Below are 27,907 nucleotides of genomic sequence, written 5' to 3' on the forward strand. Positions count from 1 at the left end.
TGTTCTGCTGCAGTGAGCTGAAAGCAAAAACATCTAGCATGAGATTTGCATAACTTAATATCAGCTTTCTTCTTCTGTGGCATGAAAGATTAACATTAGTCTGAGAAGCTAGAAGAAAAGCCCCCCAAAATATGTGTATGGCATTCTTTGATAGACTTATGCTGTCATTTCCTAGATAGGCCATATTGTATTATTTTCATGTAGTCTAATAGCTAGAGATGGTTCTTATTTTTTCTGGTTACAACTGTGAATGGCATTACTTTTTCACTGTTTTCAGAATGTCAATATTGCTTTTGAGCATTCACACCGTTGACTTTAGTAGAGTTATGTTTTTCCTCTTCCCTTTCCACAATCCTAGTTAAGACTGTTGTTTTAAAGGTAACTCCTTTCGGGGCAACTGGGTGGCTCAGTCAGTTGAGCGTCTGCTCTTTGTTGGGCTCCCTGTGTTGGGCTCCCTGCTCAGTGGGGAGCCTGCTTCTCCCTCTGCCTCTGCCCTTCTCCCTCACTCGTTTTCTCTCTCTCTCTCAAATAAATAAAATCTTTTTTTAAAAAAAAAAAGGTAACTCCTTTTGATTGTATTGTAATTATAATATCTAACTTTTTAAATTTTTCATTGTTTTTTAAGAATTTCTTGGTAATTGGTATCAGCAACTGCTAAACCATCAAAAAGGCTAAAATGTACATTATTGCCCTCCCTCCCACCCTAAATAAAGAAACTCCCTCTAGGGTTGTACTGTGCTTTATAATGGCCATTGACCACATATGGCTTTTTTAATTTAAATGAATAAAAATCAAATAAAATTTAAAATTCAGTTCTGCAGTCACAATAGCCTTATGTTAAGTGCTCAGTAGCCACTTGTGGCTGGTGGCTACTACATGGGACAGCACAAATAGAGAACATTTCTGTCATTGCAGAAATTTCTATTGAAAAGCAATGTGCAAGAATGTTCCTGTTGGATTTCTGTGTAAGATGGGTCTGCAATGACACAGTAAGGGCCACTATTTCTATTCTTATAATTCTTAAAGTATGCATTCATTTTTATCAAATGTCTTTTGTTATATCTTGAAATGTTCATCTGATCTTTCTCATTAGAGTATAGAATGCTGTATTAATAGATTTCCATTTATTGAGCTAATATCCTAATATTTCTGATATAAATCATCCCTATCTTGGGGATTTTTTTTAAAGCATCACTAGATTCTACTTATTACTAAAATGTCTTGTTAAGTTTATCAGGTTTTAGAATTGAGGCCATAATTATCTCCAAGAAAGGATTTGTTAACATAAGAGACTTCAGAAAAATTCACCAGTTAAATCCATGTCTTGGAGTCCTTAGAATTCTGAGTTTGGTATGGGGAAGGTCATGTAAAACTTTCCATTTCTTCTCTTACTGAAAAGTTGAAGAAGAGAGGGTTTATCCTCTTTATTGTTGAGGTTCTGAAATTGAGGCATTCTTATTGTTTGATTATTACTATCTTTTGAGTTATGGTGAGTTCTCAGAATGTTGGATGTATGCACTATTGAAATACATCCAAATCGCCACTACAATAAAAGTAATTTTAGCTTTATGTTAGTTTAGATAGCTGCCTAAAACTTAGAGTTGATTATGTAGGTGTCACTGTAGCTAAGATATTGTTAGTTAATGAAGTCATGTTAATGAAGATATACTTTATGTTTTAATTAAACTCTTCCAGGAAGATTAATGATTTTATCAGATTGTTTTCATCTCAGTTTTAATTAATGTGGCATGAGATGTTGATTAATTAAGTTTTGACTAAAATGCCATTTGTAAGTGCAGTTTGTTGCATTTCAGTAATTCAACTTCAATTAAGTGAGGATAGGAAAAATGAAAATATTAATTTTAAAGGGTTGGGTAAATGGAATCTTGGAAGATATTGGAGGCATTTGCTCTGGGGACAGGACATGTATCTTCAGCAAATATACACCATTCCTCGGTGAAGGATTTGTTACATAGCTTACCTTGTGCGGGAATGGAGCAAAAAATTATGGGGTGCCGGGTGGGAGGAGAGAAGCTACATCCTTGACTTGACAAAAGGTTGCCAATAACGCTGAACAGATTTAACTAATCCACAACAAACAATGCAACATAGTGTGTAAACAAGACAAAAGGTAACAACCAGGACAAAAAAGTCTGGTACTTAGTTCAAAAAAGGTCGACTGCACAACAGCAGAATCAGGCAGTTATGAATTTACATCAGTTCTGGCCAAAAAAAAAAAAAATACTTGGCAATATCAGTTGATTAGAAGCTCTAATATGAGGCACAGCCTGACCCAGGGACCAAATCATGTATTCTGAGGCTGCACCAATAGAATCATAGCATCTAAAGTGAACAAATCATTAGACCGACTCTTCTCTGCACTGGTCAGAACACAATGATTAAGAGGGAGAGGTATAAAATAGCTAGATTTAAAACACACACAAGTACACACATGCACATGCCCATGCACACGCATGATGGCTCTCAGTTTACCAAAAGCTAATACATAAATTTTCTGATGTATTGAAAAATGGCATTAGAGCATTGCAAGGACAGCTTTAAACAGCTTGAACAGAACTATTCCACTTTAGTATCTGATGAGGGGTTACATGCACCTTTTCTCTACAATCAAATTAATAATTAACAAAGCATATAAAATATATTTAGAAACGGGTTATTTCATTATTAATAGTCAAAATATCAGAATTGATTGCTTTTCAATTTAAATTAAATACTTTTATGTTAAACATTTTATTTATTCACGAGAGGGACACAGAGAGAGACAGAGACACAGGCAGAGGGAGAAGCAGGCTCCCTGCGGGGAGGCCGACATGGGACTCCATCCCAGGACTCGAGGATCACGCCCTGGGCCAAAGGTGGCACTAAACCGCTGAGCCACCCAGGGATCCCCTAAATTAGATACTTTTTAAGGTACTTTGGCTTTGCAGTCATCTTTCAGCAATTTTAGTTGTAACCAATCTATTTTTGTAATCCTTCATATCTGATTACATACATATGAGATAATGTATTTCAAAATTGAGCTACCATTCAGCAAACTCTTCATATGTCCCTTCTGGGCTACCACACTCCATTTCTACTCCTTTATATGACTTTATCAAGTCTTTTAGTAAACTTCAGTTATTTAAAATAATAGATACACGGATATAGATATATTGCTATAGATGTAACCAAACTGTAAGATGGAATTGTTTTGGCGATTTATGAATGTTTGCTTTTGGATTTAAATTTCAGTGCTTACTTTGAATTAAATGTTCACTTAATTCTTAATTTTAAATGTTGATTTATCTGGTTTGTTTTTTAATTCGTATTTAAAATATTACTTGCACTTATTTAAAGTTTAATCTAGTTTAATTCTATTAAATTTTTAAATGTTTTGAATTGCTAATGATCATAAGAAAAGAGTAACAGCCCATTACAAAATTAGAGAAATGGTTTAAGTTAGAAAAAACAGGAAGTGTCATTTAAAAGCGTCCAGACCAAAGTCAGAAGTTGCTGAAGCAGTCCTGTTACATATAAAGTGCCAATCTCTTAATTAAAAATAGTTTTCCATATGGGAAGTTTACATATACTTCTCTTTTGCCAGACTTTTGGCATTTTTAGAATTCTTATGCTACCCTTAGTTTACTTAACTGTCCAAAAATACATATCACTCACTAAAATCCAACATTCCAAATTTGGCATATTTGGCTTCTGGGAAAATTAGCTTTTGGCAAATTGGTCTCTTGGTGTGAAAGCTAGGTGAGATCCTAATTTAAGTTTATAAGGTGTGAAAATCTTGAGGGAGATAGTTTTGAGCCATTTTCTATGATTCTACGACTAGATCAAAAGAAATGGTCAATCATAGTGAAAACGAAGGATTTGGACTAACTTCAAATTAATCTTCTCTCACAAATAACACGAATATCAGGCACATAACTGATTGAAAGGGACATTTCTCCTGAGTTCTGAATCGAATCGGTCGCCTATATAAATAAACACTGGCCTTGGAAGAGTTTAGTCAGAGACTTACACAGATTTTCACTAAGTGCCCTTCTAATGAACAGAGAATCTTTTGCATCCCTTCTTAATATGTTTAAATTAACCCCCTGGTGTACACATTAGACTCACCTTTTGCATTATATCACCTGTCATTTGCCCAGTCGGGGGCCAAAGTGGAAGTGTTCTCTGTCTTTTCCCAGAACAAAGGGCTCCACAACATGGAGTCCCTCGGAAAGCACAGAGGGAGCCAGCAAGTGAGCAAATCCTTTGTGCAAAGCAGGTCCTCAGAGGCTAATTAAATTTGGAGAAAGAAAACTAAAAAGAGGATAACGCATTTCAGGAATGGAAGCAGTCTTAAGACCTTCCCTCCTAGCCAAAACTCTGTTTTCAGGGGGGTCAGCCATGTTCATTCATTAGCAAGGGCCATGTGCACAGTCTGCGAGCTGGGGGAAGAGACCAGGGTGGACCCCGGCTGCCATGTTGCCATAGTGATGACATTTGAGCTTCTTTGGAGTGGTGCATCTGATTAGTCCGTTCAGTGTTTTCCCTCATTGCACTTTGTTACACGGGAAAAGAAACCCCACAAAAGGCAGTTTCATGTGTTATTTGTATTTGATTAAAACAGAAATATTTTTCACGCCAACTCATCTATGGAAATGGCAAGACAGTCAAAAGCCCAGCTGTATCATCTCAGCTAAGAGTTTACACAAAAATCGGTTAGCCCTGGTGCCATAATGAATTGAAACTCGAAGCCAGTGAGTAGAAACAAACCGCATGCTTCATGCTAGAGTAGTTGTAACTCAATTATCTTTGCTTCCTTCTGTCCATCCTGGTGGAGCTTGGGCTAAAGATTCAAAGTCTCTTTTTTTTTTTTTTTTTTTAAATAGATATCTTTTATATCTTTTTTTTTAATTTTTTTTATTTATTTATGATAGTCACACAGAGAGAGAGAGAGAGAGAGAGGCAGAGACACAGGCAGAGGGAGAAGCAGGCTCCATGCACCGGGAGCCTGACGTGGGATTCGATCCTGGGTCTCCAGGATCGCGCCCTGGGCCAAAGGCAGGCGCCAAACCGCTGCGCCACCCAGGGATCCCAAAGTCTCTCATGTATTTGCCTCGATTGGTTGGCAAGCTTGTAGCTGATCTCTTTATTGAACAGAACAGGAGTAGCAGAAGAAAACGAGGGAGCTAAAGGTAATCTTTGCCAAGAAACGGGTTTGTTGATGGCCAAACCGAATCAAGGTATTTTCTGTTCTTGTGCACTTCTTTAATAGAAGGGGGAAAAAAACGGATCCCCAGGGAAATGTGAATGTTTTTGTCTTAGAAGGAAGCCTTGTCATCTCTGTGTTTCAGAGGGCAGGTGACAGGGAGCCCCAGGCACGGAGGCAGGAGTGAGGAGGGAGCCCGCTTCTCCTTTTTCTCCTGTCAATTACCTTTGTTTGGTGGCCCTTAGGTGACACCTATTAGCAAACAGCCAGCAGATGGCGCTACCTGGTCTAGAGCCTCCTGGCTTTGTGTTTCTGTTTTCTCAAAGGCAGTAGGATAAAGAGGATTTTGCTTTTATTTTCAGCTTACTAGCCTGCCATAGGGTCAGTCTAAATACCAACGCTAGCTATTATAAAGTGTCTTCATAGGTCCTTTGGATACATTTTCTACAATCAAGGCAGGATAAAAGGGAAGATAAAATAATATGCCTCTTTCAGCAAAAGCATGTCGTGATATTATAGAGCAGACTTGTTATCATTTTCACCTTTTTGAAAATTTTGAAAATGATAGAAAATTAGAGAAAAAAGTAGATGCCACCCTTCACTCTCCGCGCTCGCATGCAAACGCACGCACCCCCGCCCCCACCCCCACCCACGTAGCACTGTCAGGCAGTTCTCGGAAATTATCTGTCTCCATATACTTTGTTTCATGGCACCCCATTGCTCATCTGCTAACACAGAAAAGGAACTCACTGAGGTTTGTGGCCACTACTATCTAAAAATTGGCAAATATTGCAGAATGAGCTCTAACAAATTAACAGATTGGGGGAAATGTATGAGTAACCCTTTGGGAACGTGCTCTAAGGTTGGCACTCTGGCCGGAAGTTTGGCCCTGCTCCAGAGGACTAGTCCTGGCCATTTCACCCCTGGGGGGAAGTGAAGCCTGTGATCGCTAGGGGTCCTTCCAGTCCTAACATCCTTATATTCTATTTAATGGCCCTAGGAGAGACTATAGTCAGCAGCATTGTCTTATCTGCCCAGGGCCACAGAATCCTTTTTGGTGTCACGGAGGCAAATGGGGCACATACAGTGGCCCCAGACATCCTGCAGCTTTGACACCTGGAAAGTGATGTGCCTTTCTAACACATCCCCTCCGATCAATGAGAACATCATTTCTTGATTGCTGAAAGACAAGGTTGGTTGTCATTAATGATTCTTTAAACGTCTAAGGCTGGCATTTTCTTTGTCTTTTTCTTCTCTTCTCTTTTCCTTTCTCTCTTTCTTTCTGTGTAAAAAGGGCTATATACAGTTACATTAACTCATTGAAGTTACAAAAATCAAAATATTCCTCAAGCTTTTAAGTTCAACTTACAAATCTTACTTTTCTGCTTATAATTCTAGTAACTTTTTGTGTATAATAAGAACAAATAGTTTCACAGAGGGTTTTGATTAGTGTTGAATCCATCTAAGTTGAGCAATCGAAACTCAAACAATTGCTCTCGTTTCTAAACTTAATTAGCTAAAATTCTTTATATGTTTTAATCTACATTTATAAAGTTAATATATTCTGGTTTTCGTTTACCCATTCAAGTATCTATCTAACTGGCAAACTTACAACCCTAACAGGCAAAACCTTTTTAAAAACTTAAACAATTTTTCTAAATCTAATACGTGCATTCATTTATTCAACAAATGTGTATATTTAAGTTTATTACTATTTAAATTGTAAACATTTCAACTTATTGCCACTAAAACTTTTCAATATTTAAGTTCATTAAAAATTTGGAATATCCATATTTAGAGAATGAAGTTCACCTGAAGAGTCTAATATTATTTACCACGTAAATTCTGTTATACTTTTCGATTTATAATCTCAAGTCTAAAATCAATCTCTCATTTAAAATTAGAATCAAAAGGCTAATACATTTAATCATTTGACAAATATTTACTTACGAGGCAAATATGTCCATTGGCTAATATGCCAAAAATACTCTTAAATATTGAAAGTGTTTTCAACTGCATACCCAGATTGTCACAACAATTACTAAATGTTTTCCTAAATTGAAAACAAAAAAAATAACCCTGTAAAATTCATTTATTTAACTCAATTGAGTTTCCATTGGGTTGACTGGGAAGGTTAACATGGTTTATGGGTTAGAGATTTGACCCAGGATGTGTGACGTGAAGGGTGCTATCATCTGGAGTGTGTGTTCTGAGCCTCAAAGGATATCCGTTTTTCAGAATCACCATGTGAACATGTGACTCTAAATCCATTTCTTTACCCAATTCTTTAATCTGATTTGGGTTGAAAGCACTCGGCTTTCTTTGTATTGTCTTTCTGGCAAAAACTCTAAAGATATTTTAATTCTTCTCATCTGGCTCTAAAGATAACTTGAAGCCATTCCATCATATCCTGAGTAAGCCTCAATCCTTTGTTTGGTTCTATTCCTACATAGAAGGTTCCCACATGCTCACATCAGCAGGAACCTCTGAACTGCTGCCCCTAGAGAGAGCCAGTGCTCTACAGTTCATCATAGACACCCCGCACAAACCAGACACCTCCCAGGCCAGACAAGGGTTTCTCAGCCTCAGCACCGCTGGCATTTGGGACCAGATAATTCTATGTTGTGGGGCTGCCCTGTGTACTGTGGGACGTGTAGCAGCAGCCTTTTACACATCCTTCCTCCACTAGATGCCGGTAGCATGCCCCCGCCCCCAAGTTGTGACAACTCAGAATCTCTCTAGATGTCACCAGATGCCCTCTGGTGAGCAAAATCACCCTTCCACCCTACTGCACACACTTGGAGAACCACTAGCTCAAGGGACCCAAGTGTCCACCAAAAACTTGCAGAACAGTAGAAACATCCGTGGCATGATTGTGTTTGTCATCTTACAAGCCCTCCGTGCCTTCAGGTCTGCTCCTCCCGACCCTGCCCACCTCCCTATGGGTATTTGAATGTGTGCCCTACTCAGACCCTAAGGCAAGATGCTCTGCTTTGAGGAATTGAGCCCGTTCTCTGGTTTTTTACTTGTTTCTCTTTATCTTTCAGCCTCCATGACATTCGACAGTATGCTTCTTAGATAAAAGAGCTCTGTGTGAGCATTTGGCTTTGTGTTAACAATTGTTACATAAATTCCAAACATTTATTAAAATGTTATTAAAAACATCCATTTATTTTCATATGGAATCAGGAAGTGAGCTTTTAAAAACACTCCTGTTTCTACACATACTCATTGTCCTAACGAAGGCTCCAGTTTCACACGAAGTTCCTGACTCTTTCTTTACCTTTTTTTCTTTTTTAGATTTTATTTATTTATTCATGAGAGACACAGAGAGAGAGAGGGGGGCAGAGATACAGGCAGAGGGAGAAGGGCTCCCCATGGGGAGCCTGATGCAGGACTCTATCTTGGGACCCCGGAATTGCACCCTGGGCCAAAGGCAGACGCTAAACTGCTGAACCACCCAGGCATCCCCTACCTTTCTTTACCTTAACAACGAGGAACCAGAATTTTTTTGTAAGCCCACATTGGCAACATTTTTGGTTAGAGGGGTTTGAAACGAAAAATAACCCAAATCTGGGCAGTGAAAGAAAATAGAGTCTTAAACACTTGGGGGATTCAGACAGGCTGAGAGATGAATGGGAAGCATAGGGCCTGCCTGATCTGTCCCATGCTCCAGGAGGAATCATTTCTTCTTGGGGACGAGAGGAACATGCCTCTTGCCTCACAAGAGGAATATATCGCGCAGTGTAGCTTTATCTCAGAATGCCACACTTTGAAATTAAGGGCAGATGAAATCGCCCGATAAAATAAAGGTCACACTGAGATTGTGAAAACCCATCGGGGGAAATGAAATGTTTTTAATGATGGAAAGCTGGAGGAGCTTTACCTTCAGCTAGTTCACCGTGCAGCAGGCTCGATGTTACTGGGGAGCCTCCAGGAACCCCCGCCAGCTTCTGCACACCCAACTCCGCTCACACACGAATGCCCCCCGTAGCATGTCGGGGCAGCTGGGCTGGTGCGAACTCCACGGACGGGGCTGCCTCCTCTCACAGGTTTCTTCGGGCTGAGTGTGTCCCTAGCCAGGCTTCCCAAGGGCAAGCCACAGTGACTTGTGGGTTGGGGTGAGATCTTGTTAACACGAGACGCGAAGTAAAAATGGTGTTCAGAGTACTGAGTAATGCTGAGCTTTCAGAAGCCAAGGAGGGATTCCACATGAGAGGCCTTTGGGGAAAATATGTATTTCCCTTCATATTCCTGTTGACCCCTATTTGGAAAACAAACCAAAAAAGAAAATGTTTCTTGCAATATAGTCACCATCAAAACAGGATTGAGCAACATGCAAATAGGTGGAAATAGTACTACATTTGGGCAACGCAGACCCAATGTTGATATATGTGGAAATAACAGAATAAATGTCCTAAACGGAATAATTAGATAAAAATTGAATTAAATCAGCCTGCTGGCAGGATTTGTACTAAGAAATTCCGTCCCGCATATGTTGGGAAACTTTGGGCCATGAGAAAGAATAAACAATAAATGAATAAATGAATAAAATCCAACCTTATGATTGTCCTACACAGAACCTTACAAAAGTTCTAATATTTATTTATTTATTTAAAGTTCTAATATTTAAAAGCAAACCCAAAAGATTTTTACGTATAGTGTGGATTTTATATTAAAGGACATATTTGAGCTCCAGGGTAGCTAATTGTGCATTAATATCAGCATGACTTTGGTCTTATAGTTTATTGTTTAGAGGAGCTGTCCGCAAGGTATGGCCCACCTGTTTTCGTACACAAAGTTTCCTTAGAACACAGCCGCACCTCTCTGTTTACATACTATGTACGGTTGCTTTTGGGCTAGTGGCAGAGTGCACTGGCTGCAGCAGAGACCATGTGGCCTCCGAAGCTGAAAATACGTACTATCTGGCCCTTTTCAGAGAAAGGTTGATCAACCTGGCAAAGTCATTTGACAGAGCCTTCCAAAATATGATCACTTCTGTAGCTACAATGGAAAGGAAAGCAAGCATTGTGTTTTTTACATTGCTTTATACACACTGGGTCATGGGTTTAATTAGACAGCATCCCAATTACCTCCAATACTTAACTGAGGGACTTTATATAAGACAGGGGAGAGCAAAGAACACTCACTTTTAAAGAAAGACATTTAATGATCTGCTATGCTTGATTTTCTTTCCAAAGAACTTCATGTTTGAAAATGTGTCCTAAACCTGAAGCTTGTGTCCACAGCAATATAAATAGCTCAGTGGGACTCACCACTTTTGGTAAACATCCCCTTCGGGCACTGAGCAAAAAGAATGGCAGATGTTATAGTTGGATTTTTCAAAAGACCTAAGGCAAGGAAAAGATAGGAGTTCTATAAGTGAAACCAGAGGAAAATGAGCAAAAAATTAGAGAAGAAGAAGAAAAAATCATGGAATACAAATAATGACTCTAGTCTAAATAGACTTTCTCTTGCACATTATATTAAGTAAAAATAATGCTAACACTGCTCTACTATATGCTGGGTAAATTGCATACTTTATCCATTAATTCATATTCTTCAAGGTAAGCGCGGTAATTCTTGTTTTACAGATGCATAAACTGAGGCTCTGGAAGATTAGGGAACTTCCCCTCTGTATGAATTTAGAGCCATCTGAAGCAAAAGCCAATCTGTCTCTATTAGGATTCTCTTAAAATGATATTGAGTAACATTATTGTATTGTTATATCATATATATATTTTTATGATAGACATAGAGAGAGACAGAGAGGCAGAGACACAGGCAGAGGGAGAAGCAGACTCCATGCAGGGAGCTCGACGCAGGACTCGATCCCGGGACTCCAGGACCGCGCCCTGGGCCAAAGGCAGGCACCAAACCGCTGAGCCACCCAGGGATCCCCTGTTATATCATATTTAAAAATAAGTTAATTAGGGGAACCTGGGCAGCTCAGTCGGTGAAGCATCTGCCTGCGGCTCAGGTCATGATCCCGGGGTCCTGGGATGGAGGCCCGCATCAGGCTCTGCTTCTCCCTCTCCCTCCCTCTGCCCCTTCCCCTGCTTGCGCACTCTCTTTCTCTCTCCAATAAATAAAATCTTAAAACAAATAAGTTAATCAAATGGACCACAACCTATAAATCAAACCTGCCTGATAGTGATTTAATGATGTATCAGTTAGTTAATGCCACATACCCAACCACCCCCCATACGTAGTGGCTTAAAACAATTATTTATTATGTCTCCCAAGTCCACTCGGCAGCTGGGTGTTGGCTTATCTGGTCTTGGCTTGAGGAAGGCTCTGCTGCAAGTACCTCTCATCCTTCTCAGGGACTAACAGGCAAGCCCAGGCATATCATCCTCATGGCAGAGGCAGAGTTCAAGAGAGCAAGTGGAAACACACAGGCCTCTTGAATCCTGGGCTGAAGACTGGCACATCGTCAGTTTTGCATCATTCCATGGGCCAAAACAAGTCATGTGGCCGAGGCAAGAGGCAGAGAAGTATACCCTGCCCACAGTGTACTATGGCAAAGGGCCAGAGCCAAGGAGCCAATCTTCCATGCATAGATTGATTAAAATTAAAAGGACTTTATTCTAAATGTTAGAAGTTTGAATTATTTAAAAGGCAGGTCCGGAGTTATGCTTATTTTCCATTGTAATTACCCTATAACCAAAGAGGCAGCCAACCATTGTTCTCTACCAAGAGTTCATGAGAGCAACATCTGAGATCCACATGGAGGATCCTGGACACACAACCTCACGGAGTTCCTTGGACCCTTTTCAACCACCTGAGTCCTGTTTTATACTAAACTCTGCCCCAAGAGTAGCCAGTACTTTGGTGGACTTGGTGAGAGAGCAAGGCTTTGGTGGTGCCTGGTGGAGCACATTAGCCTTGATTAATGAGTAAGTCTTTGCCAGTTAAGGAAAGTAGCATCTTCTTCACCTAGAGAAGGTTCAGAAATGCGCAGGGATGTCTGTGTGTGTGTGTGTGTGTGTGTGTGTGTGTGTGTGTATTAAAAATAAAGGAACTGAACACAGCTTCATATAATTAGACTCTTGTAACAATTCACTTAAAAGTACTAGCCCACATTTTGGGGCGCTTGGGTGGCTCAGTCAGTTGAGCATTGGACTCTTGATTTCGGCTCAGGTCATGATCTCAAGGGTCCTGAGATCGAGCCCCGCCTCCGGCTGCAGGGTCCACACAGTCTGCTGGGGATTCTCTCCCTCCCCCTCAGCCCGTTCTCCATAGTCTCGCTTTCTCTCTCAAAAATAAATAAATGAATCTTTATTAAAAAAAAAAAAGATACTATTCTACATTTTGATAAAAGGAATCATTTCCTGTCAGTTCTGAGTACGAGATAGCAGTTGATTGCAGCTGTGTGCTAACTTCCTGCTGTTCTCAGGCGCTTATACAGCCATTAATATAAAATAAAAGTGATAGTGAAGCTTAGACAATTAATTTCCAGGCAGGAGGTATTGATCGGTGTGAATATTCTATAGGTTCTGCTCATGCTGGAAGAGCAGGCAAGACGGTTATGGACTCTCCCCAGTGATTAACGGAGGTTTGGGGCACGCAGTTTTTGCAAGATGAGTGCAGTGTCCCTTTTTGTTTTGCTTCATTTTTTGGCAAGACAAAGACAACCTCATCTTAGCATTCCCCCCAAATAATACAGCCACAAAAGTGCGCGCAAGTCTTGAGATGTTATGGGGGCGGCCTGAAAAGGAAACGTAAATTGTCTTTTTCTTCTCTTTGCTGTCTGAGGCAGAGTGAAGAGACTAAAGTCATTTTATAGCTTTGGAATGAAGGCTGGAGGTGATAGGACTCTCCTCGTATCTTTAGGGAAGGGGCCTTCACGAGGTCAGCCAGCAGGAAACCGAAAAGAGAAGGAGGGGTGGCATTTCTGGTGCAACTAGCATGATGGTGGGGAGGGGACGGACAGGTCTTCCGGGACCAGGTGACAGATCCAGGCCAGGTTCCCAAGCGGCCTGCTCGCACCTAATACATGTGGCAGCTCAAGTCACTCGCTCAGAATAATTTGTATGTCTGCCTTTAGGCCGTGCTTCCCCAGCCACAGGGACATTTCCGATGCTAGAGAACTGAGGGCCCAGTCGGGCCCGAAGAGAGGATGGAAAATGGAAACGTGTGTTCGAGATGCACACAGAGACTAGGGTGGCAGGCCAGCAACTCGGTGACCGGGCAAGACCGGGTAGACCGGAGAGGCCAGGAAAGTGAGCTCGGGGCACTCTCTGGAGTAGGCTCGCTTCCCTTGGTGCTGCCAGGGGAGGAGGGAAAGCAAGGTGGCTTCGCCAGGCAGAGCAGAAAGTGACTTGTGTCATCATGCCGGGGGAGGGGGCAGGCAGGGATCCCCAGAAGCTTTCCTCATGGAACATGGAACCCCAGAAACCAGGTTTGGTGCACCTGGGTTCCCAACCCCTTCATACTGGGGGAGAAAGTTCTGAACACCATCAGAGCCCCCCTGCTCCAAGCCCAGAGGCAGCGCACGCAGGTCCAGCCTCCCCCCTCCATCTCCTTCCAGTGTTCCAGTGGTGGTGCCAAACCCAGCAACAGCACTTAGGAGGAAAGGTTTCAGAGGCTGGCCCCGTGGGAACATCTGGTCACCTAGCCCCAGGCTCAGATGACTAGAGAAATGGCATGCCTTCGGTCACCTCCATCCCGGCACCATTAGAATACTGTAGATCCCTGTGGGCAACACCCCCTTGAAAATGGAGTATTTTCCATCTGGGGGCTCCCGAGAAAGAAATGGCGTTTTACTGGATAAAAGATGCAGATCGGGAAAGGTCACGTGTGGGGAACATCTGTAATAATTTGCCTGCTAGTGCAAAATTAATGAGCTGCGTACAGATTTTAAAGAGTTCACTTCATCTGCTTGTTACATAGATAGAATTTGTCCTTTGCATTCTTTGAATTTTTGCAGCTTGAGAAACAAAATGTTAAATCTATTTCAGTTACATTTGGAGACGAGTCACATAGTAAAAAAGTACTCAAAGATGGTCTTCGAGAGGACTTGGGGCCATTTGGAGACCTGAGCAAACTCTTTGTCAGTGGTCTATGGACTCAGATGAGGGTTCATGAAGAGAATAAATAAATGAATTTGCAACAAACAAGATCTGAATCTTGTCTTGATAGAGTGGCCTTTCATTGCAAAACATAGAGTGAATTACGAGAGCAGTTGATACACATTTATATGGTTTAAAACCACTACCGGGATTAATAAATAAAATTTCGAGTTCCCTTCAAATCTATATCAAAATTATTATTTTTTTCTCCTTTGTACACATTGAGTTAGTCGAAACCAGACTTTACAAATAACTACATCACTTTGGAGAGCAGGCTTGAGCAGAACATTTATTTCCTCCTTTTGATAGCGTTTCATAATAAGAACAAAAACTGTGTCATACTGTACTCTAAAAAGGAAGAGTTCAGATGTAAAGTCACAGTAATTAAAAAGTTCTTTCCTAATGAGGTAGTTTCAGAAATAGTTAACCCCCAAAAAATGACTTATAAAAATTCCCCACACTTTTTGGAACTGCATGCATGAGCCGCAGCAATTACGATAATTACGTTTAGCTTTTATTACTGAGACAACTTTTTTTTTTTAAGTTCCATCCCATTGATCTGGCATACGGAGACCATTGAAACCCCTCTTTGGAAAATTTTTGTAATGGATGCTTGTCAATATTTTCCTGATGGCAGTGCTAGAAACCTCAGGCTTCGTCACTGCTTTCATCTGCAGGTGTTGGATGCACACACACCATATTTTATGTAGTCCAATAAAAGAGCATCATTTTCATCCATCAGCTCAGTAATCCTATTTCAATCAACTTCAACCGCGCGAGCGCAGTGTACCGGATCCAAGTGCGGTCTTCGCGCCGGCGGCCTCGCTGTCACACGGACGTTTGTTAGAAATGCAAGTTCTTGGGCCCCAGCCAGGCTTACTGAGTCAGGATCTCTGGAAGTAGAACCCAACAACCTGTCTTAAGCCCTCCAGGCGATGCAGACTGATGCATGCTCAAGTTTGAGGAGCACCGTGCTAGGATGTCTGGGTGCGCACAGGAGGCAAGGGGAGTGTTGTGGGTGAAACCAAATCCTCCAGGTATTCGTGACCAAGAGGTGATTTCCACTGGGGCAGATGGCGGGGGGGGGCTGGAGGGGTAGCTTTGGGGAGGAAGGAGGTTTTATTTTTTTATTGTTTTAAAGATTGTATTTATTTGAGAGAGAGAGAGAGAGAGAGAGAGAGAGAGAGAGAGAATGAGCAGGGGGAAGGGCAGAGGCAGAGGGAGAAGCAGGCTCTCCAGTGAGCAGGGAGCCTGACAGGGGAGCTCGATCCCAGGCCCCCGGGATCATGACCTGAGCCAAAGGAAGACACTTAACCAACTGAGCCACCCAGGTGCCCTGGAGGAAGTTGGTTTTGGGGTTGTTGTTGTTGGGTTTTTTTTTTTTTTTTTTTGGAAGTTGGTTTTTAAACAGGGTGAGAGACCTCTGGTTTCTGAGGACAACGCAGAGATAACCGGACAATGTGATTTAAGTCGGGTCCCCCTGGGAAGTTGCTGGTATGTTTTACGAGCGAACCGGGCCCCCTCGCCGTTTTTTTACTGCATCCCAAAATCCGTATCTGCTGCCCGAGCTTTCAGCTCCCAACAGGAAGGCTCGACTTCACATTTGAGGAATTCCTCTTCTGTGCGACATGTGTCTTCTCCCTGGAGGACCGTGTGTTGCCACCACCGTGAGCTGCGTTGTTTTCACATCCTTTCTTTCCCTGTGTGTTTGAGTGTGTGTATATCTCCCCCTTCTGATATGTGCATAAATGACCAGACACATGGCCTTGCCCCAAGCTTGTGTGTGTGACTTCACATGATAGGAATGTCCGGGATCTCAGGCTCCTCGTCTGGAAAGGGAGGGACTTGGACTGGGGACTCCCGAAGCCCTCCATCCGAGTCCACAAGACCCTACACGTTTTTACTTGTCTTTCTTTGTTCACTATGTGAGTTAGCATTTTAATTAGATACGATCAGTCTTAATACACTATTCAAAATGTTCCTCCCAGAATTAAAAGCTCCTTATGAAATTTCTCTACTCTGCTCCAAACATGCAATGTCCTGATTTTTCACTTCACTGCTCGCTCGTAAATGATTACATCACGCTTGACCATCAAATAATCTGAGAAGCTTGTTTGAAAACACTTGCATACATAAATGGCCTGGGATTTCTTTTCCTTCCAGAGGAGCTTAATTTACGTGGACTCCCGGAACCTTCTGTGTCGTGACTGGTTGTTTGCTATATGCTTTTAATTTTGCTTTTCCATATGAGCCCGTAAGTGCGCACGTGAGCATGAATAGAGGCGCGAGGTCATCACCTTGATATCTCGTTCATTTCTTAAGGTGGTATCGGGTCAGCAAGGACATTAGTGACAGGCTCATGTCATAAAGGGTAAAATTCTATTCATCCGATGTTACATACAAAGTACACCTTCTTTTTGCACTTCCTCGGAGTAAGTCTTGGGTGTGTGGGATGCGCGCGTGGGAAAGCATTTTGCACCGAGGAACTAAACAGGCCGCGTCACAGCCCAGGTTTCTGCTTGAATTTCTGTCTTGCAGTGGACCGTCTCTGCCATTCCGAAACCTCTGGAACCCCATTCCTCTGAAAACCCTAATGGATGCGCTCGCTCGCAAGGCGCTGCTAGGCGTCCCCTGGCAAATTGCTGACATTCTTTCCCGCTGAACTCGGCTGGCTCGCTCTTCTATTTATTAGTTCATCTGAAATTCCACAGCTGCCACCTGAGCTTTTATGCTGTCGATAAGGCCCCCCGGCTGGGGGCTTGGCGAGATTCTGGTTGAGCCAGGCTATCGTCTGCCTTTTACCAAATGTCTTTGCTAAGGAACGGATAAATCTGTTCTTTCTCTCTTGCTGGCTGTGAAATGACAGGTAACTCCCCTTGCTCCATGAAAGCATCGTTTAATGTCTACTTTGTTGGTTTTAAAAAGTTCACCTTTCCCTGCTCGTTGCCAGGTTGATTCTACCTCCCATTAACAACTCTTTTTTTTTTTAAGATTTTATTTATTTATTCATGAGAGACACAGAGACACAGGCAGAGGGAGAAGCAGGCTCCCTACGGGGAGCCCGATGCAGGACTCGATCCCAGGACCCGGGATCACGCCCTGGGCTGAAGGGAGATGCTCAGCTGCTGAGCCACCCAGGCGTCCTTCCCATTAGCAACTCTTGAAAAAAAATCTGGACACTGGACAGTGGAAATGACTCAATTGTCTTCATTCTGTCTACTTTCCATTACATTTCAGGGAGGGATGCAGAGTGCTGTTGTCTACAATCTGCTCTGTGAATCCCTTTTGTTGCCCTGTAGCCTAACGGAGGATCCACTTTTTGCTTGTTTCTCTAAAGCCTCTCTGTGGGCAGCCCGGGTGGCCCAGCAGTTTAGTGCCACCTTCAGCCCAGGGTGTGATCCTGGAGACCCTGGATCGAGTCCCACGTCGGGCTCCCTGCATGGAGCCTGCTTCTCTCTCTGCCTGTGTCTCTGTGTCTCTCATGAATAAATAAAATCTTAAAAAAAAATAAAGCCTCTCTGCTTAAATTGTCAAGGTACAAACTTCGACCACAGTCTGCCTTCTAACCACGGGAACAGGATTCAGTGTTTTCCTGCTCTTCCCTTTATATAAACGTCGCTTTAGGGTGACTTTTTCAAACTTTTCCTACAAGTTCTCTGGCCTTGTACCTTGGGGATGACAAAACAGGCTGGTTAAAAAAAAAAAAAATCCACGTATATCACATACCCCAGACTGAAACTTACAAGAAAAAATATTTTTAGGATAGTGTTAAACTCCACCTTTTCCCATGTCCGGGGCCGACTCCTCTGAATTCGGATACCTTGAAAACACTAAAAAGAAAAATGATGTTTCATATGTTCTGCCGCTGAATAATTGCTGTTTTTGAATAATGAGACTTTTCATTTGCAATGATGTGAACTTTCCAAGGGAGATGCTCCCTAGATCTGAGTCAGATCGTGGAGATTACGAGGTCAGTAGAAACTGGCCTTCTGCTCCCACAGGTCAGGCTAATCACATCTGTCCTGTCACACAGTGCGTCTCACGCAGGAAATGAATACAAGATAGAGCAGGGGAGAGGTTTTGGTCTTCTCCATCCCTCTCAGTTGGAGAATTATTTGTCTCAAAAGGTAAAATTCCATTTGAGAGGGGGTCTTCTGAGATATTATTCAAATAGAAAACCTTTCCAGCGCTTTAACAGGTTATTTGTATGAAGGTTATTTATGAAAGTTTTTTTTTTTTGCTAAAAAATATCACTGAGTTCATTTCTTAATGAGAAAAGCTGAAATTGGAACTCACTCCCCTAAAAACATCCTGTACATGTCATCTCTAATGGTGGCTCATGTCACGGCAGCGGGGCAGCAGATGACAACAAAATTATCTCGTCTCCTCTTATAAGACAAGTCAGTGTAAATAGATGTCAGGATACTCACCTGATACAAAAATATCTTGAGTTCAATGATATCTCTCCTTAGGAATTTGGCATTCAGGCAAATATTTTACTTGCCCTTATGATATTAAAAAAAAAGACAGAAAGAAAGAAACTACTTGCTTCTTTCGGCAACCTCACTCTTTAAAACATGCTCCATCTACTTATTCTCATTAAGCTAAAAGTATACCATTTGTACAGCTCTTGGGATTTGCAACAGGTTGAAAGAGATCTGAATTTCTTATTTGGACTTTTGACAATTCCCACTAAGACTATGTCCAGGTTATGTGGCTTTGTAGCCTAAAACATCAAAGGGCTTTGCTTAGTCAAAATTACATAAGTAGCTACTTTTAGTCTATTTATAATTTTGGTTCGTAAAAGGAGATTAAGAAAAAATTTTTCAACATTCTTTTTGACAACCAGTTTTCTACCTGCCAGTAGATACATCCGTATTTTCTAAATGTGGATCTCTTTGACCACAATATGAAAATGTTTTTACAACTTTTTTTTAAGTAGACTCCACTCTCAGCATGGAGCCCAAGTGGGGCTTGAACTCACGACCCTGAGATCAAGACCTGAGCTGAGATCAAGAGTTGGACACCTAACCAACTAAGCCACCCAGGCGCCTCTTTTTACAACTTTTAAAAATTTCCCCCAAAATTCATTTTCAAATTCCAGGTCATGAAAAATGTTTCAGACTTGGAGGTTTTTAGAATTTTTTGAACAAGGCTGTATTTTCCCAACATTGCATTTTTATCCTATGAGATTTTAAACGTCTTTCATTTAAAAGTGTTTTTTTTTTTAAAGTGTGTCCTGGATATGTCTAATGAATAGTCCTTGAAAACAGAATCACCTTATTTATAAATTCAATTCTCTTTCCATTCATACGAGGAACTTTATCCTTCCTCAGGGCATATATTTAATAACCATTAATGAAATCTGAAATTATATATGAGCACTGAGACCCGAATTTGCTACTCATTTTTTTTTTCCAGTGGAAATTTCATAAGGGTTTTGGCATGGGAACACAGCAGACATTTAAGGCAGATGGAATAATACAGTTGGCCACAATGGCTCCAAAGGAATCATAACAGTTTATAATCAATAATTTGCTTACTGGGGGAGACAGTCTTTTCAGCCAAACCAGCATAGAGCATACCACTCTCCCTCCCAGTTAGCCGACTACCGGCACCGTTCTGCGATCTCGAGATTCTCACGGATGTTATGTGTAGAAACTGGAGGGCTCAGCACTCATTTGTTCTGTCTTTTAAGATTTCTGTGTCCACCCTCCCCTCCCCACTACATGTCCTATTCCCATGTGCCGTTAATACTGCAAAAGCCATTTGAGCAAAGAGAGGAACAGGGACAGGCATCAGCAGAGGAGGACAGGACCTACAGAGGAGGAAGATCCATCCCAGCTGGGTCTAGGTCAGAGACTACCAGGTGAAAAGGGACTCGGGAAGCAGGGAGGGGCAGGACCATTGGAAGTTCAGATGAATTTTGATTGGGCCTGTTAGAGTGAAGTCCTTGCAGGATTTCCTTTTGAAAAGGAAGCGGAGGGGCGCCTGGTGGCTCAGTCGGTGAAGTGTCTGCCTTCGGCTCAGGTCATGATCTCAGGGTCCAGGGATGGAGCCCCAAGTCATCGTCAGGCTCCCTGCTCAGCGGGGAGTCTGCTTCTCCTTCTCTGCCCCTCCCCCTGCTTGTGCTCACTCTCTCACTCACTCTATCTCAAATAAATAAATAAAATCTTTTAAAAATAAAGTGGAGAAAACCGTAGTTGACTCTAGACTGAAAAGTGAGGTTAGCAAGAAGAGGCAGAAAAACATGTCCACTTCAAACGGGCTATGCTATGGCAGTGTCCCCACTTGGGTGCCAGCTTCCCTGTAGAGAATGAAGAAATCCCGGTAGCCAAGAGGCCGAGGAGGATGGGGTCTGGGCAGTTGGCCTCCACGTGCTCTCTTGCGGGTTCCTAGACGCAGGGATGATTTGGGGAGGGGGGCGGACTGACAATGCCATCTATTAGATGCATGGCCCTCAATTCCCTCCTTTAATCCCTTTAGCAGCTATTAGACATAGGTATTATGATTATCCTGCTTTCTCTGTACCAACCTGAGGCACACAGACTCTGAGCAGCTCGCCCAAGGCCTTATAAGTCTGCAAGAGACTGGTAGGATTTGAAGTGGGCAGTTTGGCTGGAAAATTCAGTCTTGGTCCCTGCCCTATACTCCTTTTGTTGATACTTTCGAGGAAATGCCAAGCGTAATATAGGTCTATAATGTCAAGTCTTCATGGGCAATGAGTCTGAAGATGTCCGTGGATTTGAGAATGGTACTGGGCTACTCAGTGACCAGGTCCTGACACTGATGGCAGTGAAGTTATGATGGCAGCATGGAAGGCGTGGCAGGTGGGAGCTGGTTAGAACAGAGTGATCTTGAGATCCGAGTAGCAGCCAGCTGCCCAAGAATCATACAGGTGCTTGCTGAACATGGAGATTCCTGGGCCACCTCCTAAGAGCAATGGCATCAAAATCCGAGGGGTATGATCTAGAAATATGTATTTATAGGTAGTGAGTCAGATGCCCAACCTGCTTTTGGAATCCAAGAGTAAAACGCTGTGCCAGAAGAGTCCTTGGCAAAATGTCCAGCCCATCTTTAATCATCTTTTTAGTTGTCTTGGCTTGACCATCCTTGTTTCTAACGACACCGCTCTTCTTTCTTCCAGGTCAGTGCAAACTGTAATTCGCACACAAATAATCCTGTTAAAATGCAGGCTCTGACTCAGCAGGTCCAAGGCAGGGGCTTGAGATTCTGCGTTCCTTCCAAGCTCTCAGATGCCAACCCTGCTGGTCCACAGACTGCACTGAGTAGGGAAGTTCTGGTCTACTCTGCAGGCTGTTTCTTTCTAGTGACAACGTCTCTGCTTGGGCCCTTTGTGCCTTCTTCTTCCACATAACGTCTGCAATTTATCAGTGTCCTATAGAGACAAAGGTCTTTCAGGTCTGCTCAGAGACTGAGGGAGGACCCCTGTGGTGGAAATTCAGAGTTGGAGGGGAGATGGAGGAATTGTGGACTATGAGCAGAGGCATTTTTGGCAGTGAGGATACGCAAAACGTTCCACATTATATAGTGTGGCTCTGCACAAGGATCACCTTAGAACCTTCCAGAAATAATCTGCTCTGCAGAAATGTAAACTCTGTGGGACCCCAAAGCTGACCACAGAGCTGTAGAAAGAAAGGATCCTTGCAATAGCAGCAGAAAAGACTATCTTGCCTTATGACAGGACTGAGTGTGCCTCCCAGCCCCACCCCCGCGGTACTGATGTGCCCTGTCTCTGGCACATTTAATTAATGAGGCTGGAAGTACCAGGGGTCAGAGCCTACTTAGCGTATAACCCACCGTCTACCGCATGCTGTGGTAGACGTTCTCCTTTGGGATAACATCACATATATGTTATGTGACCACCAACACGTGTATTGATAACCTTGAAACTGGTTTTACATCTCCCCAAACCCTACTTTGTTTTCCATTCATTCACTTTATTGGAGTGATTATAGTTCCCACCAGCTTTGGGGGATGGGTTCATTCATAGCAATAAACTACTCAGGTGATAACCACCCAACGTTATAGTCAATTCATTTAAATTAAGAGAAGCGCTGTCTCAATGTAAAGGCATCAGTACCTTACAAATACCCATTTATTTGTAACTCTGACCTCCTTTTGAGTTTTTCAGGATAGCATACAAATCTTCAACGCCAGCATCATCGACTTGCACCACCTCGACTTGCTGGTTGTTTGATTCCAGACTTTGCAAAGTGCACCTAATAAATCCAAAGGCGAGTTTTCACATTTAATTGTTTTCCGTCCCACGGGGGAGGACTGTGAATCGAGCCTGGACCTGGGACGGTGAAGCCCTGGCCCTGCTGCCTCTGCTGCTGCTGGCTCTGGGTTGTAGCATAGTGACAGCCTACTAGACAGGCGGGGAGCCAGGGGACAATAGGACTGCTTCAAGGGAGGCCCTGTGGACAACAAGCAGGGGAGGGACCAACCCAGTAGGAGAAGCCAGAGCCAGTTGTCAACAAAAATATATTAGTCCCCAGGGGCATCAAGACTGTGTATGTTCCTAACGATGTGGGCCACTAGAACTGCATGAACCGTTGTCTCCAGCTCACTGAAGGGATCCCAGAAGCTTAAGGAATTGACACACCTTAAAAAATGTCCCCCTCTTTCCTCTGCAAGATCAGCCCTAATGTTCATAGCTTTTGCTTTTGGAGGAGCATAGATAGTATGTGAAGAATTTTTAGAAGGTGTGTGCAGATCTTAAGTGCATAAACATGTCTTCCGGCAAAATAACTCACCAATTTGGGATTCAAAAGAAACATTTAATGGGTAGCTTCCAAATACGACCAGGAAGTTAATGAGATAGAAAGCCGTCTGTGAAGAAATGAGTTTAAGGCCTAGAGCAAAAATTTTAAAACACACAAATGATCATTTATTAGGTAAATGGTAAGGTAGATCTGCAATAAGTTAATAGGCCACAATAAAGATGCATTGAGGAGCACCTGGCTGGTTCAGGTGGAAGAGCACGCGACTCTTGATCTCAGAGTCGTGAGTTTGAACCCCACGTGGGGCATAGAGATTACTAAAAATATATATATATTGACTTTAAAAAGTATTTTTTAAAAAGTTGCATTGAGATCACTAAAGACCTAAGAAAATTTTAGTGACTCTTGAACAGTCAAACCAGGGAGGCTTCTGAAGAAATTAAAACATGTGAAATAATGGTCAAACTGGATTTCAAAACCCATCACCTGTCATTTTATTTTATTACCTATATCCCTTGCCTTCATTAGGAAAACTTACACACCAGCTATACGAGGTCACAAGGTTGTGAAATTTGAAGAGTTGCTCTCCGTGGACATTCACAAATGTTTGAGTTTTCAAATGGGCTGTGGATGTTTCTGAATCCTCTGACTCCCAGAACTCATATCCCAGCTGCCACCACATTACCTCTCACGGGCATGTCAATTCTTTTTTTTTTTTTTTTTAAGATTTTACTTATTTATTCATGAGAGACACAGAGAGAGGAGAGGCAGAGACACTTGCAGAGGGAGAAGCAGGCTCCTCACAGGAAGCCGGATGTGGGACTTGATCCAGGGCCTCCAGGATCACACCCTGAGCCAAAGTCAGATGCTCAACCGTTAAGCCACCCAGGCGTCCCGGGCATGTCAATTCTCATCGCCTCCATCCTCGACTAGTAGGATGGCCTCAGCTCAGAATACTCATGCCCTTCCTCCAGTCTCACCCCGAGCACATCCACCCTTCACCCTGTCCACAGGCTGACTTCACCCTGATAACTCCCAGATTGAGCACCTAACACACAAGATCCAGAGCCTTCCATGGCTCCCCTCCCTCTGCCTGGCTGGATGGTGAGTGGCGCTGACAGTGTGACCCAAGCACTTTCTCCCCTCTTTCTCTCGCTGCCCCCCCCCATCTCCTAAGCAGCTCATGTTATTTTCTTTTCCTAACTGATAACTTGTCTGTAGAGTAACAGAAAATTTATTCTTACCTTTGGTGTTGGCATCAGACTTCTTAGAATAGTATTTTTAATAGGATACATATGGTGGCCAGTGAAATCCAAAATACCTATTTGAGCAACAAGAGTCCGTTTCTAAAGCCCTGGGTGTGAGACAAGTGGAAGAATAGATTTTGCCCCTAAATGGAGGAAGATAATCGCTCTGCCTCATGCAGGAAGGATCTTTTGGATTCCCAGAGAACCCTGTCATGGTAAAGAGAGTGTGGCTAGGAAGACGGTAGAAGGCTCTAAAGTTTGACCAATGAAATCCTTCAGAAAGGAGTCCGAAAGTCAGGAAAGTGAGTTTAGGTGTGCAAGTGATTCTGCTGGAATGGAAGCTGAATGGGCAGAGCTGTCTGCAAAAACCAAGGCAGCGATGGTCAACTGTGCAGCATCCAGGAGGCAGAACAACCTCGGAAGGCAGCCTGTTGGCATTTCCCAGAAATCATGGCTGTGGATATGCACGATCCTAAAAGTTGGGCTTGGCCAGGGGGTGTCGGGTCAGTCATAGTGAGATATCTAGGGACATCACGACCCTCGGCTATGTCTAGATCCTGTCAGAAAAGATTAAGGCTGCTCCGCCAATACATCTTGTGCCCTAGCACAGTCCTCATCGCCTCTCCCGCTCTTCCCAAGCATGCCAAGCGCTGTCCCGCCCCCCTGGCTCCCTGTGTTCTCTGCTCGGGGACACCTCCCACCTCTTCTCTGCCTGGGCAGCGTCAAGGCTCAGAACAAATATTATCTCTCTTGTGTCTCCTTCCGTGGCCTCCTCCTGGACATAAATCACTGCCTCTTCCTCTGGGCTTTCACTGCTCTCTTGGTCCTTGTCTCTGGGTCTATTTCAGTGACAGCCTGAACACCAGAGCAACGGTTGTGTTTCATTGCTCTAACCTCAGTATAAACACACAGAAGGTGCTCAGTACATTAACTGATGGACTAAATCTTTGCTTCAACTCTCCCTTTAAAAAAAAATAAATAAGTAAATGTAATCTCTGGGACGCCTGGGTGGCTCAGTGGTTGAGCCTCTGCCTTTGGCTTGGGTCCTGATCCCGGGGTCCCAGGTTCAAGTCCCACAACGGGCTTCCCGCAGGAGGCCTGCTTCTCCCTCTGCCTCTGTCTCTCATGAATAAATAAATAAAATCTTTAAAAAAAGGTAATCCTACCAGAGCACCTGGCTGGCCCAGTTGGTAGAGCATGCGACTCTGGATCTCAGAGTGGTTTGTTCGAGCCCCACGTGAGACATGGAGATTCCTTTTTTTAAAAGCATGGACGTGGCCTTAGTCACAGCGCCAATTCTTCTCTTGCCCTCTAGGAAATATTAATCATTCTCCCATACATTCTCAAGCTCTCTAGAGTTTGCACTTGTCAAAAGAGAAGATCTTCTCAATAGCACTCTAAATACATAAGGGTAACACAATTTCCACCACCTCCCAAAGTGACGCTTAGCCTTAAACTTTCAAGTAGGAGAATCAGGGCCAGGACCTGGTCATTATAGTGCTTCTGTCCTGCCCTTTTTATTCTTCTGTTTGCATTTAACTTTGTGAAAACCAGGCATTCTTTACCACTAAGAAGTGCATACACAGGCTACAACATCTACAGGTTGCAGCAACTTGTTTAGTGAGTACAGTGGGGGTGATCTCCGTCAGCAGTGCCACTCAACGGGAGATCCTCACTCTGCAGTCACATCGTGTCCCTCTTTCTTCGTCCCGGGCAGGCCACTTTCCATGGGACTCAGTTAACAAGGAGGGAGAAAAGCAGCTGTTCCAATGAACTTCTTCACCCAAGCGTGAGAGAGGGGGATGGTTCTTCCGCACTCAAGAGAATAATATAAATATTTATTAAATCCTCTGTGTCAGGCACTGTGCTAAAGGCTTTGCATGCATTTTCTCATCTAATTGTCACCTAGATTTCTGGAAGGTGAGAACCAGGGTGGTCTCAGGGAACTCAGGAACCAGAGCCAGACATTCAGGCGATCTGGGGAATTTCTTTGTCTCCTCTCTGCATGTTTTTGCTGGTCAATGTCATTCTCTTCCACAGTAGACCAGCTTTATGCACATGATGGAAATGTGATTTCCAGTAGCCCCGCCAGCTTCACCACTGGAAAGAAAGGGTCTTGCTCTGAACATATGTGAACCCATACCCTGATGTAGTTTTCTTTAAAATCCCAATGGCAAGATTCTGGTCAGCCTGGTTTGAGTCGTTGCCCAAATGGTTGGGCCAATTACTGTAGCTGAGGTGGAGGTGGGTTTGGGGGATGTTGGTATTCTTTGTAACCCCCACTGGAACCTGTGTTGGCTAGGGATTCTCCCAAAATGACAAACGGGGGGTTCTGTTACCAGGAGAATTTGGGCAAGTGGTTCTGGGCTAAAAACAAATATGCATCGGGGTTGTAGTATTATGCCCCAGTTAAACACAAGGAGGACTCAGGCCCAAAGTCACCACGTAGAAGGATCAGAATGTGGACGCAGGAGAGCCAGACCCCAGAGGCTATGCTCTGGTCTTGTGGGCTATGCTGATCATGCCAATTGCAAAATATGTCTACTTTATGGCTATTTAGAGCTAGTTAGCTGGTTAGCTCCAGGCTAACACCCCTATCTCCTTTGCACGGGGCTGATCAAGTCAGCAATGGGGGTTGCCTCATTGAGTCCTGATAGATGAACTTATAGGAGCCAGGCCCTCTTTCTAAGAAGAGCTATGGGCTACCAGGTGAGCAAGTAGCAGAGCGTGGCTCAGCCCTAATCCCATCCACCTTCATTACTAGTAGAAAATAACACAAAGCATACCTTTTCCCATAGGGCGCCTGCAGTACCATCTCAGTAGGAGAAGGGCCTCAGGCTTTCATTTCCCTTTCCAGATCTTCTTACATTTTCCCTAACAAGGCTGCCTTCCTTTTCATTTTCCCCACAGCAATGGCCCCTGCTGGGCTGAGAGGCAGAGCTATGGTGGCTGATGTTATCACAGCTCACACCCCCTCTGGCCATTATTAAGTGGCAGCCTATGTTCAGTTGCATGTTTCTTAGCAACCACCATACGTCATGTCCTCTCCTTTCGCTTGCGTCTTCCTTCTCCAACCTAGGGGGCAAATTTAGTAAGAAATGAACCCCTGCCTTCTCGGCTTTCTCAGCCATGGAAACCAGAAAATTGACAATGATTGCATTTTCAGGCTCTCAAAATGATGACCGATTTCATGGGCTGGGGGGGGGGGAGCAGAATCCCTTTCTCACATGTTGGCAATGGCTTTGCAAAGCCCGTGTGATTTATAGCATGCGTAAACTCATCTTTAGGGAAATTGATTTAAACTGGGAGTCTTCCTAAGATCAAACATGTCTACTGTGTTGTAACTCGCTGAAGTGCTAGACGTGCATTTAAGGCTAAACGTTTCAAAATACGAAGGCTACTTTCTTACAAGTTTCCAGTAATAACCGCCAGTTCCGTGAGCCTCTTCCTTTTCATACGGTATGCACTCAGTATGGCTCTGTTGGAGAGGAAGCTTCCCAAGACAGATGCTTAATTTCTTATAAGTGAGCCAACTGCTTGTTGAATAAATAACCCCACAGCTCCCCACCGCCCCCCACCCCCACCCCCACCCCCAGCCCTAAACACAGTTGTTAGGATCCTGGAACATGGAAC

The 27,907-nt window shown here is 43.2% G+C and overlaps 2 protein-coding genes across 10 annotated transcripts in view; one reads left to right on the top strand and one right to left on the bottom strand.

Moving 5' to 3' along the window:
- Positions 1-27,845, bottom strand: LOC144307709 (uncharacterized). Of its 9 annotated transcripts, XR_013374452.1 has the most exons (6): positions 27,684-27,845; positions 27,061-27,349; positions 22,417-22,523; positions 10,483-10,557; positions 9,093-9,470; positions 1-17 (listed from the first exon to the last, which is right to left on the bottom strand). XR_013374452.1 is itself a non-coding variant. In XM_077887669.1 (5 exons), exons 2-5 carry the CDS (start codon positions 27,087-27,089, stop codon positions 9,253-9,255), a joined length of 429 nt encoding a protein of 142 aa, XP_077743795.1. In that variant the 5' UTR covers positions 27,090-27,349; positions 27,684-27,845; the 3' UTR covers positions 9,031-9,252. The 9 variants fall into 9 exon arrangements, 1 of the variants encoding a protein (XP_077743795.1); XM_077887669.1 differs by lacking the exon at positions 1-17 and having other exon boundaries at positions 9,031-9,470; XR_013374454.1 differs by lacking the exons at positions 1-17; positions 22,417-22,523 and having other exon boundaries at positions 9,031-9,470.
- Positions 1-27,907, top strand: part of MID1 (midline 1) — a 346,318-nt gene that overhangs the window by 57,659 nt on the left and 260,752 nt on the right. The gene's annotated exons all lie outside the window — the stretch shown is intronic.

This window comes from Canis aureus, chromosome X (genome assembly GCF_053574225.1).
Source record: "Canis aureus isolate CA01 chromosome X, VMU_Caureus_v.1.0, whole genome shotgun sequence".
Classification (NCBI taxonomy): Eukaryota; Metazoa; Chordata; class Mammalia; order Carnivora; family Canidae; genus Canis; species Canis aureus.

Bases quoted from the DNA above. Each gene is read 5' to 3' on its own strand.
- LOC144307709 (XM_077887669.1), bottom strand. From the start codon at position 27,089: ATGGTACTGCAGGCGCCCTATGGGAAAAG. The intron at 10,558-22,416 runs GTCAGAGTTACA...TCCTTGCCTTAG, and splicing joins CCTGAAAAACTCAAAAGGAG to GTCTTTTGAAAAATCCAACT. The intron at 9,471-10,482 runs GTGAGTCCCACT...TTTTCCAAATAG, and splicing joins GGGGATGTTTACCAAAAGTG to GGGTCAACAGGAATATGAAG.